At 30.1% G+C, this 22913-nt stretch overlaps 1 protein-coding gene across 17 annotated transcripts in view; it reads left to right on the top strand.

The window, feature by feature from the left end:
• Positions 1 to 22913, top strand: part of LOC124357111 (protein still life, isoforms C/SIF type 2) — a 911156-nt gene that overhangs the window by 828988 nt on the left and 59255 nt on the right. For all 17 annotated transcript variants that reach the window (XR_006921921.1, XM_046808566.1, XM_046808571.1 and 14 more), the window contains one exon: positions 5276 to 5543. Coding sequence is in view for 16 of the 17 variants with exons in the window: in XM_046808566.1 (XP_046664522.1) it covers positions 5276 to 5543 (268 nt within the window). In the remaining variant the exon portion in view is untranslated. The remainder of the gene's footprint in view (positions 1 to 5275; positions 5544 to 22913) is intronic.

The following is a 22913-nucleotide window of genomic DNA, read 5'->3' on the forward strand; positions in this document are numbered from 1 at the left end:
TTCTGGTGTAAGCATCTTTATTTAAATTTAAATTATATTATATTTGTTATTATACCATTGTTATTATACATTGTGTTATTATACAATAGATACCTATTGAAATTAGTTTTGAAAGCAACTACTCTCTATCTCTCTCTAATTGGCCTACTTTGACGAAATGTTTCTGCCACACGATGATATAGAACCGAAATCGTCAATGGAAGCACAAGGCGAAGAATCAGTATTGCGAAATCATAAGTGGAATATCTGCACATTTGAGACATAAAGCCAGGATGGTTGCATGGGGGTAAGGCGCTACTCTCAGACATGGGAATGGGCCTTGGTGTCATTGGTTAATTTCCTGCGGCTGAAGTTAGGGATTTTTGTATTCTGGTGTACTCTTATATGAGAATCACTGGTCTGTGGTAAAGGTGGAAAGACCTTCATGAAATAACAATGGCTTGTGTGGAAATTGTTGAGATCAGTGTATTCTTGTATAAATGTACCAAACCCAAAATGCCCATTTAATTTTTTTTGCTTTACTATTTAAAATAAATCCACTTGATTTGTGTTATGTTTATTTTATGTTTTAAAGGCATATATTATTAAATCATGACCATAATAATCACGGTCAAGAGTTAAATAACAATTTAAACCATAACACCAGACCAAGCGCTATACCATACCCTGTGCTAAAACTGGTAGATCAGAGGTTAAAAACCAATGTAATAAAGAAGATAATCAAGACAATCACTGGCTCAGAACTACATTCAAGTTGCTCCAAGATGAAATTTTTAATCTGGGAATCTTTAATTTTTTAAACTATTTGATACCAATTTCTTCTGACAAGAATAGATAAACAATGCCAAAATATTCCATTTAACTTCTTGTACATTACCAGTCTTCGAGAATTTATTGGTTGGTAGAGTTTATTGTCCTGTCTCAATGGTTTCAATTGCATTTTTACTGCAATTAAATGTGTTATCTTGCAGATTTTATTTGAGCAACCACTACACAAACACCATTATATTTTTTTGAAAGAACTGGACTGGAAAGTTTTTAATATAATTGCAAGAACTTCAACAATTGTTCTAACAACCAGTTTCAGATGAAAATAATTTGTGTAAGAAAACCTTAAAAAAATAATGAATAAATAAATAAAATAAACTGAATATAACAGATGTGTGAAATCTCTTACTCGTAAGTAAAACTGTCCTGAATTTTGTACAAAAATCAAGCCATTTATATGATTTCTTTTCCAGTTTTAGTTGAATTTTATACAATATCGATTTTACAATCTTTTTTGAGTATTATTTTTAGAAGGATATTTTTAAACATAGACAATACTGAATGTTTATCATAACAATTAATTTCTTTGTATATGTTGTTTTTGTTGTTTAATCGATTTATGGGGGTTAAAAACAAAAAATTGAAAATATATGAGCATTTTAATTATTTGTCTGTATTTCCATTAATTATCCTGTACGCCAAATTTGGCAAAAGTTTGCCCTTTTCTTTGGTCACACCTGATGCTACATTGATGAATAGACATTTAATTTAAACAAACTTGTTTACTGGGGTGGCAAGAGTCACAAAATAAATAGTGTCACAGAAGACCAAAATTGTTTTTTGTGTATAACCATACAAGTTTCCAGATGTGTCGAGGTAAATTTGTTTAAGTGTGATTTTAAACACTAAAACTAGAACCAGTAAAAGATACTTAGTCCTTTTTTTATAAAAAAGAGGAAGAAAACTTATGCAATAAAGCCAAATCTTCTTGAACATCCATTTGTGATGTGTCAATGCTACAAATTAGCAGCATTTAGCGTCTCTAACTCATTACGAGTTTTGTGTTCTTGGCCAACACTCACTGTCTTTTATTCTGACAAGACCTGTACTAAGTGTTGTTAAAATAACAGTGTGTGTATTAAATGGCCTTTACTTGGGTAAGTGAAAGTCCATTAAAAAACTCTTTATTAAACAATTTGTTCAAGTTTTATATGTAGATTTATGCATAAATTAATAATCAATGTGACTTTTTTGTTCACAAGCACGTTATTAAAATCATTCACAAACGCACAAATAAATATATTTTTATTTACATTTTTTCAATGAGTGTATAATTATTTGTAAAATACACCAGGAATTTCGCAGGTATGTCTTTTTTCATATGTTTAACAGTTGCCTTGAGCTCTGAATGATAATGTAAGATATAAAGCAAACATCATAAAGTGCCAAGATAAAAGAATGAGATAAAGCTTACCACATACCTACTCACTCCCAACTATTTTATCTCACTTGGTCTTTTTCCGTCCCATTACAGTTTTCTGAAGGATGTGACTTTGGTAATAGTTATATTTAAGTAATTAGTTTTATTGAAATTAATATACACTTTATATATTACAACTTTTGTTGATTGTTTTAACTCTTAGTGAATTTCTCTATTGGTTTTATAAAAAGAGAGAGTTAATATGTTTCAATTTTTATTGATTGCTTTTTACATTCTTAATAATATACTTGACAGACAGGTTATAATAGTATTGTACCATTTTATATGTATATAACTAGAAAATTAAAACATGAAAACTGGTTTTTCTGTTTATTATAAACTTTGATCTACTTGGAAGAGTAAATATTTATATATACATTAAATTTTATAAATGGCAATAGCCTTATTTAATTTCAATAAACATTAAATCACAAAATACCCGGCGGAGCAAGTACTTTTTGTGATTCAATGTTTATTGAAATTATACATATTTTAAGAGAATATTTAAAACTTTCGCTGCTGCTTGACTGAGTAACCGCTGTTCGATCCTGTCCTTGCAACCACTCTACCTGGCCATTGGTGATGGTTTGGGAGTCGTCTTGGTCCTCAGTTAAAGTGTCAGATAGGAATCCTTAGCCCCAATCTCACCTTGTAAAATAAGACATCCTTATATTTTTATCTTTTACACACTCTAGCCTGACATGAGCAAAGTAAGTTAGGAGCAGATCTGATCTGCACAACTGTATTATTCGCTCACCAATTTTATCCCCACGATAAGTTGTGAACAGTCTCAAATCAGTCTCATTTTCTTGCCATCTTTAAATTTGTCAAGTTAAGAAAAATATGATCTGAGAAAAAATATCATTTCATATTATTAACCCTTTTGATACCGTACTATATTGATCTCCAAAACTAGCGAGGCTGGCGATTGATGTCTTTCTTAAGGGAAGTTTTTCTAATGATTTGAAGAAGAACGATGTTGTGTGCTTATACAATGCAAAATGGCTCTCGAATCTTGAACCATTATTAACAGATCATTTTAGCTCTGCTATAGAAATCAGATTTATCTTGATTGGTTCTCCTAAAATTCAAGATATCCCTGTAGGGTTAATAATGCATTAGTTAAGAAATTGTTCTAATAACAGAACTCCCTTAGAGTTTATCAATAATCAAAATACTGATTCAACTTGTAGAAATTAAAAAGTAGTTGTTTTTAGATCTAGTAGGGCAAATAAGAATTAAATTTTAGAACCCAAGTAATCTGGTTAAAACAAAAACCCTTTAATATTGATGAAACGATTTTTAATTACAGAAATCTGTTAAAATGTACCATTAAAATATGAAAAGTCGTTAAGTATGATAGTAAAAAGATTATTCCATGTTTTGATAATCGAAAGCAATTCTGTAAAATCTTGAGTGAACAGACAGGGAGGAAAGAAGAAGCTGCAACAGAAGAGAAACAATATTTATTTACTGGGGATACTGACATTTTATTTGAAGGAGATTGGTTGTTTGTCCAGAGTAAAGTGATTCAATACCTATGAATTATCAAACAATAGTTTTATCCTGAAGTGTGTTAGTTAAATTACCTATCTGTATAAATTTCTTATTTACTACATATATTTGGAGAAACATTCAGAACATGGAGAAGAATCAATAATTATAAGTAACTTAAAAGGATCTTAAGATTTAGACAGCGGAACTTACAAAATATGTCATTATATAAAATGTTAGATATTAATTAAATATTATATTTAATTCTTTATAAAATTCTGGCCTAAAATAATATTACAACTAAAAAAATCCTAAACGTGTTTTATGATGACTAAAATACCTATAATAAGGGTTTTTATTTTTCTGCCAATACTTTGTTATGTAACATTGTACATAGACTCGTGTGTTTATATTTTGGGGAATATCACTAATTATAATATGTACATATTAAGATCTAAAAAAGTCTTATAAATGTTTTCATAGTTTATTTATATGTTACAAGTTATAACTTTTTTCAAGTGAAATTGATTCAATGTAAGGATATTTTCGCATTTTGTTTTAACTTGGTTATTTTTTTTATATTTACTCAATTGTTATTGCATTTTCTTTTAGCCAAAATATTGTAGATAAGGAATCATTATTCTAAAGTACTGTAAAAATAAAATGTAAGAGCATATTTTAGCTTGATTCAGAATTTTTTACAAAAAAGGGTAAATTTATGGCAAAAATGTTATTTTGTGTGTTTATAAAAGCAGGTTTTTAATTTTTTGGAGTAAAATAATATTAATTTGAATGTTATAACTACTGTTACAAATAAGATAAGTATATATAGCTGTGAGTATGCTAATTAGCTCACTCTTGTGAATTCATAAAAGAAAAGTTGTCATAGTTTAATTGAAGTAAAAGTATACTGTATGATGTTATTTGCAATAGAATTTGACACAGTTTTGATATTTTAGATTTTGTTACAAATCTTTTTACTATTACGAATTTTTATCAAAAACTTGATGCCGCTTTCCATTCTTGACATGAAAAAATAAATCTACAAGACAAAATCTCAGTGATAGTTACTACTTGTAAAAGAGCATTCCTTACCTAAAGAAATAATATGCAACAAAATAGTTCATTCAGTTAGTGTTTTTTAAGAATTTACCATGAGGGCATGCAAACTGTCTGAAATGGGCACACCAATTTAGAAAGTTTGTATGGCCACAGCACTAGAGTTAAAAGAGCCAATGTCCATGTGAAATAACAATGTTTGAGAGCAGCTTATATCACATTTGAGTGTAGATTTTATAAAAAAATTTTATATTATACAGACCTTCTGTTATTATGCAATATTGACATTGTTAACATAATGAACTTTCTCAGCTGCAGTGCATTGCGGTATGCGGTAACAAAAGATAATAGCAAGAACTGAACACCTGATTGACCTAAACTGCTCCCCTTTCCATTGTATTGGTGTAAATCTTGAATCCATATTATTTTCAAATTATCAGACAAACCTTTGATAATATTGTGCGTCTGTTGCAGATTCCTCAGTGTCAAGAAGTGGCTATTGCGCAAGAAACACCAAATTGAGTTGGCACGCAAGCGCGGCTGGAAGGGCTACTGGGTGTGTCTGAAGGGCACGACTCTGCTATTCTATCCATGTGATTCTCGCGAAGGAAGATCTGTTGAAGCAGCTCCCAAGCACCTCATCATTGTAGATGGCGCTATTATGCAGCCTATCCCTGAACACCCAAAGAGGGATTACATATTTTGCCTAAGTACAGCCTTTGGGGACGCCTATCTCTTTCAGGTAAGTTGGTTTATGCTACACAACTTTTAACTTCATTTATATAAATGTAGTGCATAATATGGATAAAGATCTAAAATATTTGGTTCAATGACTGTAAGGTTTACATAAATAATTACTATTTATAAGGAAGACAGAAGTAGCAGTGTTTTAGTTTGGTTTTTTCCATATACTTTGTCCATTTTCCCAACAATCATATATATTGCATCATTCAATTTCCACTACTTTAGGCCCAACAACATATTCAAGAAGGGGGTAGGAGGTTTGATGCCTGCTGTCAAATACTCTGGAAAGAATAATATTCTTTGACAATAGACAATAGACAATATTTTTTATTTGCAATTTCTTTAAGAAATACAATGGCGTCAACATGTGGTAATCTTGCTTTACAATTTTATGTATCTATTTATATTAATTTTGTGTAATGTTTTGTCATCTTATAAAAGGTCAAAAAACTCCTTGGTCGAGTATAAGGGTCGCTCCACTAGCCAGTTCTGAATTTCATTTTTTAACTGGTTTCCTCTCTTGTCCTTAAGGTTTTGTGGCAATGAGTTGATGATTTTGCGGCCAATGTATGAAGGTTTTTTGCTAAATGTTGTTGTGTGGTGAATAGGAAGACTGTAGTCGGCTGCTCTCCTAGTGTTGTATGAATGTATGTCTTCATTTCTTGGAAGGTCCAGCTGATTGGTGTAGATGACAACTGCAAGTATGTAGAGTGATGTGACGGTTAAGATCTTAAGTGACTTGAACGCTTCTCTGCAGCTATCTGTAGGGCCTAGGCCTGCAAGTGTTCTAATAGCTTTTTTCTGGAGGATCAGGATTTTGTTAAGGTTGGCCTCGGATGTTGAGCCCCAAGAAATTAATCCATATCTGACAAAGGTTTATTTAATTTCTATCAACTGTAGTATTATTTCTATTATTACTAGTATTAACTCATACTGTACGTTTCAGAAAGTTTTAGTTTTAAGGACCTAAATCAAAACCTAAGTTTCGTTAGTTAAGTTTGATTAATTATTGCTTTCACTCAACCCTAAGATCGGAACAAACCGTAGTCAGTCCAGCAGCATGTAGATAACATAGCATATAGTTTGTCTCATATATTGCACTGGAATATTTTGAAGCTATATTGGGACAGTACTAAATTGCACTTAATTGTTCTATTAGAACCCCCTTCTTTTTGTTGTAAATTTACTTTTTAATACCCTAAAAATCTGCAGAAGTAAAATTCAATTTCTGTCTGGGAAAAAGAAACTGCCTAATACATGTTACTTGGATTCAGAGCTGATATAAGATACCCATATTTCATTGCCTGTAATGATATGACTAAACTTGTCATTTCTTTTCTCATTGTAATGAGGCAAAAAGATCAAGGAACTTTCCAATCTTTTTCATTTGTTAACTTCTATAAGGAGTTTAAGTACCCATCAAGAGCACAATTTTCTGAATTTTTACTCATAGGTTTCTTGGCACAATGTTATTTAGGAGAGACCTAGATACTTGAGGAAATTTCTTGAAGAGACTGGTTTTGTGAATCTTATGTTCTCACGAATTTTTGTCTCAATTGCACTCACAAATTCGTCAGTAACCACAGATGGTCAACCTGTACATTTCTCATCATGAATGTTTCTACAGTTACCTTGAGATTTTTGACTTATTTTTGTATTTTTTCCTCGCTTGTTGCATTATCGCCATGACTGCTCATAGCTGCAGTTTACATGTTTCTTGCATTTAAACATTTAAAGGAAATTTTCTCATTTTAAACATGTGCAGTATAGACTACCTACAGAACTGCAAATTGCACAGGCTTATTCTCAAGGGATGCCGGGAGGCAATGTGTACACTCTTTGAGGAACCTACCTGAACTACAAGAATATACAAGACAGTAGTTCCTAATTAACAAATTTCTCATATATATATATATATATATATATATATATATATATATATATGTGTGTATATACAGTATATATACATTATTAAATTTGTATAAATGGCAATAGCCAAATTGAATTTCAATAAACATTGAATCACAAAAAGTACTTGCTCCGCCATTCGGCTATTGCCATTTATACAAATTTATTAATGTAAATAAAAGTCACATGACAGGTATTTGGTCTTCCGATCATATGTTAGTTTGGTTATTTAAACGCATATGTGACAGATAAGGCTAAATACAAATAAGTGAATTGTAAAAAGTAACGGCTCTGTGGTGTAATGGTAGCACATTCACCCGGCAAGTGAGAGATCCGGGTTTGAGTCCCGGCGGAGCAAGTACTTTTTGTGATTTAATGTTTATTGAAATTTTATATATATATATATATATATATATATATATATATATATATATATATATATATATATATATATATATTTATATATACTAGGTTTATGTTTCAAAACTACAGCCAAATGTGTACTGACACGATTTTAGGGATGACAATTTGATATACATGTGTTTGTTTACTAATGTTTGTCATAAAAATGAGACCAAATTGTTGGTGTGTGTGTTTGTAGATAGCAGATTCAACATTTATATGAGGATTTACATTTTAAATATTATTTTATAAGCATTCAAAAACAATTTTATAATCTGTTATATGTGAAACTATATGATAGAAAACTTGTACTGGTTTGAAAAATTAAAGAAAAAAACTGGTCAAAAAGTCAAATTTGAAAAATGGAATCTTGAAGGCACATGGGAATAACCTGTCAGCAATTCATTTAATCTGTAAATAAATATAAGGAAATCATATATCATGAATTAGAAAACAAGTTAGTTACCATTACTGACAAAGGTACAGTATACACAAAGTCATATGACACACATACTTTAGCTGTTTATGCTATTGATGTGTATTGGAGGTAGGACAAAATAAATAAGTATATGGAAGATGGTTATTTACATTCTGATTCAGAACCTACCTCGTCAGTAAAGACATGTTTCAAGCTAAAAGTTATGAAGGAATTCCAATATAAATGTGAGGACTGAACTATTTCAATTTATTCCCAAGTTTATTTCCAATACTTTTCGTCAATGTCACTCCTTTGAATTTCACAAAATCTGCAGATACACTTCTTGCTTCAGCGAATATGGAAAACCAAATATGGATTTACTCCTCTGTGGATAATTTTCCATCATGAACAAAAAATGTAATTTGCCAAGAATTTAATCTTAATAAGGATTTAAGAATAAGGAAGAACAATAATATTTACTCTATCCTTGAGTTTTGTACTACTTCTGATATTTGGGTTTTATAAATCATTTTTAATTTTTATTTTTTATAAAACCCTTAAGTCAATATTTGAATACGTAAAATACAATAATGACGGTGTTGACCTAGTTTTTTCTTGTCCAAAAACGAATACAATTTTCTTGTGACAAAAATTTTTTTGTTATTTAAACCTAATACAAAAAGAGTTTGTTCAGCTTATTCACTGTCTCGTAAGTTATGTTAATATTTTACACTGCTAACAATCAATATATCTTTATAATTTTTTTTTTGTATCTGTCAAAAGTACAATGTTGCAAGACCTTCTGGTAATTCTGCCTATACCTGTTTATTTACAAACGCATACGTTATTCAAATTGTATAGGTTTTTCCAAATGACACTTCGTGAGATGATGACAATAATTAAAAACAGAAGAACGTTATAAACCTTAAAATCCTTTTCTCATCATAGGTAGTAGTAGTCTCAGATAAGGTAGTTGTTTGTGAAATAAGGTATAAAGATTTTAGTTCCACATTTTTCATATTTACAAGTAGGGCTATATTTATAAATGTTTGTATATCTCAACCTTCTACCCAGGTTGATGTTGTTTATCTCTAAATATAACGAAACCACTTATTGAAAATAGGAATACAAACAAAATGATAATCAGTCAATATTAATGTAGTAGTAGTACAATTTAAAACGAAGTTTCAACATTCATCATATAATATTGATATTATAAACTCTTATATATTCCCTTATTTTTGATTGTAGAATCATAGATGTCTGATTTTACAGATATAATTAATACGCATGCAAAATTTGAAGAATATTTTATTGGTTAATCAAAAACAATTTCAAAATTCATTGTTTAGATCATAAAAAAACTGTACACTTTACAAGAAAAACTGAAAAGAGTATAGATACATATCTTTGTTATATTTAAACATCTACCATAACTCTACAACCTAAAAAGAGAGTGAAAGTTCTTAACATCGTTTGTATGTGATAAAGCTCAAAGTCGTTTCTCGAATAAAGGCTTTTAATAAGGTTTTCCTTATAAGTGTTTAGTATTCTGTTTCTAAGTTTCAAATTTCAAATTACTCACAAGTTAAAAAATATTATTTATTTTACCCTTCTTTTTACATGATATATCTTTATACAAGATAGTACTTTTAAATTAAGATTTCTGTTCTTTTTTGTTAGAAATTCTTTCCTTCCAAATATGTTAAGTCTGTGGTGAAATCATTCCCGATTGACCAACTAAAACCTCTGAAACTTCAGTTGCTCCAGTTAGTGAACAATAACAGTTGTGTCGCGTTGACTGAACAAGTTGGAAGACAACAGAAACTTGGCTCCACTCTCCCAATGAGCTGTCAACTTGGAGGTGTGGGGCTGGCTTCCTTTTGTAAATTAAGTTTCCCACACAATGCTTCGTCTTAACTAGCTGTGTTTGTTAACGTAACGTGCAAGTTAACTTCCTCAAGAAACCCATTCCTGCTTGATGGTCTAATCACTGAAAGCTGGGTTGTATTTGGTAGAACATTGTAAATTGTAACACTAACAATTTGCAAATCTTCCATTTTGCTATACGCACAAAACTAAATTCAGCTTTGGGCAGTTTACGTCAAGGATACAGTTTGTAAATTAAATTGTAAATTCTTTATTGAACATATTCTTAGAGAACAGTACAATTTAAAAATTCATTTATCGTGTAAAATGGATGGTCTTGAAGCCAGAGTTTTAGTTTGTGTCCAAATTGTGTCCAATGTCCAGTTTTAAGCAATGTTCGGTACAAACAGCTACATACAAATGCTTTGAAAAGATTTTCTTTGTGGAAAATTAAGATTTTTAAGACAAAACTGAGTTTAATTTTTTTAATATGGGATCAAGCAATAAAGTAATATGTCATGTGTAAAATTTGTATATTGTTTTTTATGTGGCTATGTTACTCAATTTTATTCAAGAATTGAATTTTGGTCATTAAGAACTGTTAGGAGCCTTCTCAAGTTGCATAATACACAACTTTCCATGTTTCAATTAATACTGTATAAAATTAAAACCTTAAATGCAAATCTAAAAGAGGGTAATTCATTTAATAAATAATTTTACAATTTAAGGTTTCATAAATTAATTTAATGGTCTTATTTTAACTAATGTTAGCATTCTATTTTTATTTAAATTTTTTAATATCTATGAAATTTATGATTTTTTCTTAAGATGTTTTACAAAAGCACCATCATTTTTTGTTTCAATTATATCATATAAAAATATTATAAACCTTATCTGCAGACTTTTTAGTTAAAAAAAACTTTAGGCTCTCACAATTTTATTCAAAAATGAAATTGAGAGCTATAATACTAGCCGTAATTTTTTTAATCTTAACACCAGGCTGTGATGATTTTAGCAGATATACCACCATATATCCAATCCAAAACCAAGGTCTTCAATTTAAACTATTAACATTTTGTAGCCACTACTCTGAGAGTTAGCATACTTGGAAAGTCAAACGTTGATATAGCTGACCCTCAGCAATAACACAAACATAAACCAACATAGTATGGACCAACTTTATTCGAAAGTACATGTGCAAAGGAAGAGGATTTATAACTGTTTATTTGTGCACATTAGACACATTACTTGATTAAGTAAATTCATCACATTAGTAACGTACTTGCTTAAGCAAATTGCTAAGGACTCTTGGTCAGTGTCTTGTAAAGGGCATTTTTTAACATATGTTTATTTATTTAGACTTAAAGTATTATTATTTCAGTATTTTAAGTTTGATGACAATCCACCTGCTATACTCTTGTGATGTGTAGTGATATTTGAGAATGAATAAATGAATCTGTGGTTAAGGCAAGATTGAATAAGGATAGAATGTTAGAGAGTAAAGGCTTATATGATAGAGAAAGATGTTACATGAACAACTGCGTTGTGAAAGCAGGAAAGTTGTAGGAAATAAGATGGAAAGATTACAAAGTGTAAAAGAAGAGGTATGTGTAATGCTAGAGCTGGTACCAGATGATGCTAGCAAAAGTTTTAAGTTACTAATATGCAGTGTCCGATTTGAGACTGAGTAAGTTTTGGTTTGCACGAGAAATTTTCCCCTCCACCTCAGAAATGCATGAACACTGTTTTAAGATCAAATAAGTTCATAATTTTTAGAGGGAGAATCTCATACAGTCTAGACTCCCAGGGGGTTATTATAATTCCACCACCTCTAGTTCTAGAAATCGGACACAGGTAATAAGTATTTGTAACAAATTTCTCAGTTTCAAAATGAACTCTTTGGGCAAAAAATGGACACATTTTTATTCCTATACATATTTTTTAATTAGCGATTTAAAATTTTATAAATAATGTTATAAACTAACTCCACATGTTTCTCTCAGTTTCTTTACATGCTTCTTACCACACTTCAACTTATCGTAACATACTAAATTATGTGTTATACAAATATTCTTATTAAATTACAATAGTGTTACACTCCATTAAACCCATCTCATTTTTTTGTTCAGAAATGTAAACACATTTAATACATTATTTACATTATGTATCATCTCATTTGAACATATTACAGATGAATTTGTCTCTTAAACATGACTATTTTTCTATACATTACACAATAGACATATTGCTTTTTACTACTCCCTGACTTCATTTACATACCGTTGTAACAGTTTCAATGCTTTAGCAGGTTTAAATTAGAAATGAGGACAAGACCAAAAGAGAAATGATAATGAAGACTGTACTCAAACAAAGGAGAGAGTCGTTATTACAGCCGTATTTAATTTAAACTGGTCCTTGTAGCGCAAGAGTAACTATTCATTCCGACCAGCTGTGTCTGTAGTGGCAATCATGACACTTTAATCGGGAATGCTTTAACTGTTAACATTGATTGATTGTTAACAGCTAACAATCAATCAGATTTTATTACCATAGACCATTGTTGTAATATATATTGATAAATTTGTTATAATATTGATACAAACTTTAATAAATTAATCCCTTTATTCATTTCATGTACAATTTACAGTAGAACATATTGAACAATACATTTTTGCAGTAAACTAACTTAAATTAAAATAACTTGGGGCTGAATAAATTATGTATAAGGTTATACTGTTTACATAGTTTCAGCAAATATATTGATTGAAACCAACAACCTCCTCTACATCAATGAGGATACCAAATATATCATGAGGATACCTAAATTGTAAATTGAAATACATAAAATCAGTAAATAAACTTCATATACTGTTTCAGTCTTCTATTCACCATTTTTGTATTAATTAATTTTTAAGATTTGGTCTGTGTATAGTTTTGTTTTCAAACATAGTTAATAAAATTTTAATTGTCTTAGTGTCTTTAACTTAGTGTATGAAAAATATTCTTTACAGTAGTATGTATTACAAGCTTAACTAATCTGTTGCCTTGGTTCATTTAATTTAAATTCCAGAATTTTTACTTTTGTTGATTGAACTTTTTTTTGAACTGTTACTGAGATAAATTGAGGTAACTTGCAGAGATTTTAAATGTGAATTATTTTCAATTATTTTTGTAAACTAAGAAATCTGGAATCGTCTATTTATGTGAAACTGAATAATTTTACAGTGAAAAAGAAGTCTCAGTGTTAGAAAACATTAAAATGGTAAAAAGTAAGAAATACCATACAGTGAAATATAAAAGTACTAGAATAAACCTATTTTGGGATATAAGAAATAAATTTACACAGTATGCATTCATTCATAATTGTCAATGACTGTATTGTTTGACCTAATAGAGCTGGGGAGTGGAGAAGATCTATAAAATTATAGAAATGTGAACCAAGTGATATTCCAAGTGAATGGAAAGAAGCTCTTGTTATAAAGTCCTACTTTATAAGTAGGAACAAAAGAAAGGTGTGAAAATTATACAGGAATATCTCTCCCTCGCCATTTGTACAAAGTGATGTCATAAGTCATTTTACAAAGATTGGAAAATTATACTGAATCTATATAAATGAGGATCACAAAACTTACACCAAAATATATATTGGTAAAAGACACTTTCCCCCAAAACTGAATGCTTGCTTTCGGCTTTTTTAAACTAAAAAAGCATTTTGAAAGTCATGGTAGTATCAAAAGATGTTCATGCTATATTGTTATACATTCATGACAGAATTACTAGATAAAAGTGTGGAAGGAATTAAAAATTATCTATATGTACAATAAATTGTAATAAAGATTACAGTAAAAATAATAAATATAGAAAAATTTAATAAATTAAAATACACAATAAACTGAACTAAAGGTTCTAGTAAAAATAAATAGCCAGGTGTCAGAACCATTTAGTTTAAACCCTGGCATTATACAAGGAGAGGTCTGACCCCCTTTCATACCTGACCTAAACGATGAACCGATTAATGTACACCAAAAGTAAATGGTAATTGTGAACACCATTTTCTATTATTACTTGACACTGAGGATTTAATAACTACTTGCATTCTTATAGTAATGTGCCATAAATATTCGATCAGGACTATGTTCACAAAACTTATGTATATATAGTGCTCGATTTAAGGTGGAATGCACTAGAATAGTGTTTCTTACCACTAAAAAGTGAATAAAAAATTTAAAGACAAGGCAATTTCAAAATTCCCAATTCCTTAAACACAGAAGTAAATCGTTCAGTGATTCTCTGTTGTACTTTCTTTAAGCTATTTTGTGCCATTTCTCATACCATGTTCTCATAAAAAGCTATTTTGGACTAAAATAGATCTAATATGCTATGATTAGTTTATCTGTAGCTTCACAGGATTTCAGTTTACGCAATTTATATAGAATTGTATATAATTTCTTAGATACATTTTAAGCATGGTTGTTTTACTTGAATTGAAGTTATTGACAAAAACCTATCGAGGTGAAAAATAAACTTTGTACACAGGATTATGAAAAAAGATTAATTCTATTGTTTTATGATTTGGTTATTTGTTAGTACTTTGTTTGGTCAGTGTTTAGTTCAAACACATGATGCAGAGTGTTTTTCAGAAGAATTATTCTATAAATAAAACACAAAAACAATAATATTTTAAACATTTGACTTTACAGTGATTTTTGGTGATTTTTGGTGATTTCCTTTTTTTTCATCCATTTTAACGGATGTTGGCTATAGTGCACATTTTTCAGACATCCATAAAAACGGATGTTAGTACTGAAAGGATGTGAGTTATTGCAGTGGATTTGCAGCAACTCATTAAACTTGTGGAGGGGGTAATAATTTTTTTAAATAATATTCTCACTATGCCTAAGTTTCAACTGCTTGAAAGGTAAACAACAGAAATAAATTTAAAATTATATTGTAACATAAGGGCTAAATTGAAAGATGGTACATAATCAATCAGAAAATTTATTTTAAGAATATAAAAGGAGTTTATATGAATGAAATATTATTGAATATTTATTAGTTGTACAAAGGGACAAAATTATATTCAGTTTATCCTTGTATTAAATTGTATCATTTGGGCATGTTTATGTGACAAACTGAGGCCAAAATGGGATAGTTTGCAGGTAAGTAAACATTTAAAAATAGGAACCCATAGCTAGTGACACATTAATTTAAAGGTATTATAAATAGAATTTCAAAAACTAGAAGTCTCTGATGTTGGTAAAAAATGGTAAAAATCTTGAAATCTCACCTCAATTTCACTCAGATGAGATGCTCGAAATGGCTGCCATGTACCTCAACAAAAATAAAGCTTCTATTCAAAACCACTTCTCACATTTTATAAGATTTCAGGTGTGATGAGGTGGCAGGCGTCTTCGATCCTTGTCCCTAAGTCATCATGTTTTGCAGGTTTTGTGTCATAAACTTTATTTTTTAGAAAAAACTTTACCGTAGCACCACGTTAACCTATCAATCTGTCTGTAAATGTTTGATCTAAGAATGTTTGGACAAGCACATGTAAGGTAGTGGAACCCTGTCCTGTTGAAATATAGGCTCATAAGCACTTTGTACAAACTCATTTAGTACTGGAACAATGCTGTTTCATATAAAACATGTGTTATATAAAACAACTCAAACTTTAATTAACCACCAAATTTGATAGAGTAACATTAGAGATTTCTACTTTTTTACATTATTCTTCTTTTTATGATACCTTTAAAATGTTGTCACTTGCTAGGGGTTCCTATTTAAAATTTGTACTTACCCCCAAACTACCCCATTGGGGGGGGGGGGTTCAACGATTTTCATACATCATAAAGTTCTTCAGTTTGTCATATAAATATGCCCAAAAGTAAATCCTTTCATCTCTGTTCATAAGAAAGTCAATAGAGGGGGGTGGGAGCTTTTAAGACACACTGTATTAATTTATTCTACTCCTCATGTGTCTTAAGTTCTGGTTAACTTGCTAAGTTTTAGGTTACATGTAATTTAGTGCTGAGAATTGTGTGTGTCTGCACTGAGGACTTTATTATCAGCTTATTTTATACACTGTATTTGTTAAATACTCGATTTCATGACATTGTCTAATGATGAAGGGATCTAAGGATAATAAAAATGAGACACAGGAAAAATTAGAATTTTTAACCTGATGAAGAAGTTACAAGAATAAGTTTGTAATCAACTTCAGGAATAAGAAGAGGGCTGAGTAAATAAGAAAAATAAAGTAAATCTAAGCTAAATAATAAATTCTAATTTAATTTGTGCAGTGCAAAAGTAACAAAGTTTATGAATAAATTTTACATGGAAATGGTATACTGAAAAACGGAATAACAAATACCTGGTTATTTCATCTGGTTATCCAAATTATTATTAATTTTAATTTTATAATATTTAGTTGTGTCTGTTCTCTACACTACACATTACATTTTTTCATAAATTTGTTTAAGGAGACTTTGGAGCTCTTAATTATTTGTTCTGAAAAACTCTTACTATGTTGACCAATAAAATTAAGACTGGTAAATCTAATATAGGAAATATTCTCACAGATATGAAGTAGAATTTTGTCAAATACATTCAATAGATTTTTGTAACAGAAACATTTAAAATATATTAAATTTTATGAAAATTGTTATTAATATATCATGATATGATCTTAAGAACTGAATAATCGCAATTTAAGTAATCTTTTTACTAATAAGTATTAAAACACAATTTGATGATCAAGGTATGAATTAAATTTTGTTTATTTCAACACAGACTTACTTTATTTACCTAGCCAGAAAATATTGTTTTTGTCAAAATCATTTTAATACATGCCAAGAAATTGACTTTTAAAGTTCTGTGACTATTTCTGTTAGATTCAATACAGCTGTGTCGTTTTATATGAATAGCACTTACCCACAGCTTTGCCAACAATTCCTCTGCATTGCATTGCATCTAACATTCCATGTATTTGATTGAATTGCTGCAACGGTGTCAGTAACACTGGAACTACTAAGACTAATTTTAAAACCCCAAAGTTCTTAAATTCTTAGCTTTCTTACTGAAAGCATTAATGATGTAATTCTATGAAGTGAAAAATGGATGCAATGTAAACAATTTGAAAATAGTGTTTAAATAAATTAAACATATAATTGTGCTATTTTAAAAAATGTTTACACAGAACAGTTGATTAAATTTAACAGGCTCTTTCAATTAATAATATTTGTTTACTCTAATTTAACATTAGAGACTAAGACAATATTTTCATAACTTTAGAAACCAGTGGGGTGTAGTCCCGAAGGATTTAAAAAATAAGAATATGCCTATATTCATACAAAGGACCCTATGTCAATCCATGTCAAGTTTCAGTATGCTCGGTTGAATAGTTTATTCCTGAAAGCGTAACCAACAATCAGCTCACTTTCGCATTTATATTATTAGGATAAGTTGTTGGAACTTAAACACATTCATAACGACGGCTAATTTCCTGACTTTTTTATATGCCACAGAATTTTTCTATAATAATGACAAAAACATTAATAGGTTGTTTACAAAAAAAGTATGTAGACTTCACAATGTTGCACAGAAAAAAATATTTCAATATGTGTTTTTTTTATGTTTCTCCATGTAGGGGTACCTAAAAAATTAATTTACCCAAAAAAATTAAGCAATGATGTGTACATGATAGCCTGAGGTATTTAAGTGCGGGCTCATATTTTACAAAGCACCAAGACAGGCAAACAATAAAAATACTCATGAGAAAATGCATAACAACGTATACTCCATCGGGCGCCCGACACACTTTACATAAACCCAGTCTGTACCCAATCAGTATTTTAATCAATATAAAATTTAGGGATCAAAGTCAAAGCAATCTTAAATCTTTGCAGTGTTAGTTCATAGAAAATGTAATAATTATGCACAAAACGTAAATAGTATCAGGAAATACTAATAAATGTTACAAGAAACAACATGCTCTTACTTCTGGTAAATACAAATCAATACCATGTATAATGAAACCCATAATTTAATTAATTTTAGTATACTCTTTCAATAGGGTTTAAACATCAATCATATAAAAATCTTATAATGGAAAAGGCAAAGGCATTATACTCTTGCAATAAATTATTTAGGTACTAAGTGTAGATGTTAATGTTTACCTGTATGTTTGAATGGGAGTAGTGAAAAAAAAGCGAATTAAGCGCATAGAAGGAATCCAGCCCCTATGTCCTTAGAAATTTTATGCACACAGAGCGCTCACGTGACCTTAATTTGAATTTGGGTACTATCTCAAGAGATGTTTTTTGTTTTTTGTCAGAAGTGCAGGGTGGCGCCAAAGGCACCACTGAAGCCCGTGCTGATGGCCAAGGACACTTCCTTTTGGTACACTCCCCCCTTTCTTAATATGATCTGACTTCGGAAAAGTTGGATGATCTTAGGTCGGACTGTCACTTTCAACCTTGTATACTGTTTTTGCATAATGGTTTCAAAATACCGTATTTAGTTTATTAATTATGTACTAATTTAAAGGAATATGAAATATAGTTTCTAGTTATTTTTTTGTACTTTAATATTCTTGAATCATAAATTTGTACAATTTATGTATTTTATTGTACAAAGAGATTATTGATACTTCTTGATAGTGAGATTATATTTATTACTTACTGGTCACAAATTTTATGGCACTTTCTTAGTTTTTGCATAAATCACTAGTTTTATTAATACAACAAATAGTTTATAGTTTAATTTATAGTTTTTTGTAAGCAATAAATGTTTTTCTAGCAGCAATACAGAATCCACTTGCTCTTCAGTCGGATTGTTTACTTACTTGTAGTTTCTGACTTTTGAAGTAGAAGCAAACTCCTTAAACTTATATACCACTAATCCCAAGATGTATGTTTAACTATGCACATTGTTAAGTTCAGTTGTTTCAAGTGTGATTATTGCATGCTTATAAGTATATTTGAAATGTTGCTGTGGTATCCAGCATATTTGTTACAATAGCTAATGTGTGGGCAAAAATCATTCTTAGGTAGATCCTCATGATGAAATTTCCATGACATTTTTTGCAATTTCTCTGCTTGGGGTGAACTGAGACTGGGCGCATTTGGAAGCCCAGAATTCCCACTACATTATCTGTATATCTGGTACACAAGTATCATACATTTTTGTGTATTTGACCTTTGTAAGAAGTATCTGATTATTTATATATTAACTATTGCAGAGCAAATTAATTCTGAGACCATAACGACATTGATATGAATTAAAAAGCTATTTTTCATGATACTAAATCAGTTCTTTATTTTTCATTCACCTATCTGTAATAGAGTCTTAGAGTATCAGTAATTTATTTATTTTCTGCACTTTTGTGATAATAAAACTGATTCCACTATTTTTCTGTTTTATCATATACATATAATCAAAAAAATTTAATTTTGGTTCTAAATGAATATATGAGTTTTGGAACTCCATAAATAAAATATCCATTCCGGGTGAAAAACGTAGAATAAATACTACAGAACAAATAAACAATATTCTAAATGAAAGGAATTGTATATTCAATATAAAGAGAGTGAATTTATCTTAATTGTTTGATTGGATCACTGATCTATTAACTAATACTGTAAAATAATTGTAAAACATAAATTTGATATTGTTTGTTTCTTTTTACGCCAGAGTTGATGGAATTAAAGAATCACAGCAATGGCTTCTAAAACAAGTAAACTTGATTTGTTAAATTGCCCATAATTTGATCAGTGTGTGTTTTATTGTGCTGTTCTGTAGAACTTTGCTACGTCAGATAAAAGCAAAGTTCACACCACTGGCCTTCATCAGAACTTAACACTTCGTTAGTGAAGTTCAAACGGTTCATTATTTCTGGTCTTTTCACATTGGCCACCCATCGATAATTTCTCATAAGGTCATCAACAGGGCTTCTCACCAAAAATAAACTGTTACTTGATACTAGGTTTATTCCTTTTACTATCACTGTAATGCTTTAATTAATATTACTATTTGTATGTTTTCAATATATTTGTTCTTGCATCTGTCATTAAACATCTCATAAATTTTTAATTGGAGTAGATAATAGTTGCCGAAAAAATAACCATAGTGATGTATTTATAGAACAAATTCAAGTTGATAATTGGTGAAAATTCTTATACTAGAGTTTCAGTAGTGCTAATTCCTTCCTTATAGAATAAATATCATCAATTTGTGGTTATTATGTGCTATTGCAAGCTTATCAAATAAATGATACACCCCAAATATTGTTCTGTGGTTTGAACTTCTGAATCAATAATCTTTCAAATTTATTGCTTTAATATTACTTCTGTCACGGGTGATTTGTCTTTTACTGAATTTTTAATTAGTTCATAGAAACCATCTACAATCTGGTCATCAAATCAGCTTGTAGTCCAAACCAATTCAATTTTGATTCGCAATTGTCATTTTTGTCCCGTTGTGTTGTATATGTGTTACACAAGCTTTTGTTACAAAATTTGCAATATAATCTGTTATAGTGTTTATTTTTTTGTAGCGAATTGATTCAGGTTTCATTCATAGTGGATTCATACATTATCCTTTAAAAATACTGCTTCTTCTTCGTCAGTGATGTAACATCGGTTTACAGTTGTAAAATTGTCACCATGTATATAATGAAAATCTGCTCCACTATATATATAATGTAAATTTTATATGAATTTTTAAAAATCCTTACACAACTTACAAAAGTAGCCTGTCACTAAAAAGTAACTGTCAGTAGGAGGGATATATGTGTAAGTATTTATTGGTAACAATGTGTTTTTGTGCTTTATAAAAGTCCAGAACCAATCGTGTGGCCAATCATTTTATATCCGGACAAATCCAGATTAGCATCAGGTTTTCTGTACAGCTCTGGACTTAGTGTCAGAGTTGAATTTGGCTCTTTTCCCTGCATAGCAACCATTTATTATTCATCTTTTATTTTTAAATTCTTATTCTGTTTAACTGCTGACTCTGTTTAAGTGTGCCAATATAAATATTAACTGATATGCATGTACCTTTTGTAAATACGGTTATCAATGAGTATTTGTGCAATGCTCATTGCAGCGTGATAGAGATCACAATTACAAGACATGCTAGATCTATAAGGTAAAATTGATTTAATCTAGTAAATTGAAATTTTTTTTATGAAAATAAAATTTTGATAGCAGTAGCATAATTATATTGCAATATTATTCTTAACATATCTAGTTTTAGTCACAATCCAATGCATGGGTTTCAAAGTATAAATATACAATAGTGATTTAAATGTACCAAAAAACCTAAATGCAGTTTATAATTTTTGTATGAAACTTATACAATTTTACAATCAACACTAAATAGCTTAAGTAAAAGTAAAAGTAGAATATATCAAAGAAATTTGTTGTGACATAAATTTTGTATGTTACATTTCATTAGTTTGATGTAACTATTAAATGTTGTTTGAAGATTGTTTAGTAAACTATTGTAGTACTACTTAAGTAACTTGATTGATATTTATACCTTGAATTAAAATTTAAAATATTTGCAATAGATACAATAGGATGTTATTGTCAAGTGGAGTAATGCACATGATTAATTCAGCAATTGCTTTACTTTTGAAAAATATACTTGTGTTTTTAGTTTTGTCGAGTGACATTCAATAAGATTTGGCGAGAGTACCGGTCAAGATGCTGGAAAGATACATTAGTTCCATTATTCATGCTAAGCCTACCTGGAAAGATCACGACAAATTTGCCTAATGGCCACCATGGAACAGCTTCTGTCATCTTGAATACATTTACATACTGTCCACCTGTTTGTGCATCCATCTCGCGGGCTTATTGCTTACTTTACATATTTCCTTCCTTTGCCGAGCTAGCTGTCAATTGTGCAAACTAATGTATACTTTGCATGCAATCGTTGTATGCTACAAATTACGTTTTAAGAACTGGAATCTTTTATTGAATATGATTCAATATGCAAAAATTGTAATTGTAATGCGCTAATTGTAAAATATAGCGATGAACTTGCCCAAATCAAACTTCACAGCAGAAACAAGTTGTATATAAAAAAATTAAGTATACACCTGAATGTACAGAACATTTACGAGCAGTATACAAGGGGTTACCCAAAAAAACCGGAATTATTTTATAAAAATTATATATTATCAAATTTTTTACAATACGACCTTATCTCCTTCAAAATAATCTCCATTACAACTAATAAACTTGTCCCAACGGTATTTCCATTGATCAAAACATTTTTTGTAGTCATCTTTAGAAATGGCTGCAAGCTCGAGCTTCGTTTTTTTCTTAACCTCTTCAACGCTGTCAAATCTTTGACCTTTCAAGCCTCTTTTCATGTGTGGAAATAAAAAAAACTCGCATGGAGCGAGGTCAGGCGAGTAAGGTGCGTGGGGCAGCGGAACCATGAAGAATGCCTTTAGCATCAAAAAAGCAAATCAACATGGTTTTGATGTTTGATTTGACTTGCCGACATTTTTTTGGACGAGGTGAAGATGACGACTTCCATTGGCTTGACTGTTGCTTCGTTTCTGGGTCATAACCATAGCATAATGACTCATCACCAGTAATTACCTTTTCCAGCAAATCGGGATCATTTTCGAGATGTTCTTTCAGAAGGCGGCAAGTTTCAACTCGATGTGCCTTTTGATGGTCAGTCAGAAGTCGAGGAACAAATTTGGCAGCAACCCTTTTCAGTCCTAAATCTCCTGTTAAAATTCGCTGAACC

This window comes from Homalodisca vitripennis, chromosome 3 (genome assembly GCF_021130785.1).
Source record: "Homalodisca vitripennis isolate AUS2020 chromosome 3, UT_GWSS_2.1, whole genome shotgun sequence".
In the NCBI taxonomy this organism is placed as follows: domain Eukaryota; kingdom Metazoa; phylum Arthropoda; class Insecta; order Hemiptera; family Cicadellidae; genus Homalodisca; species Homalodisca vitripennis.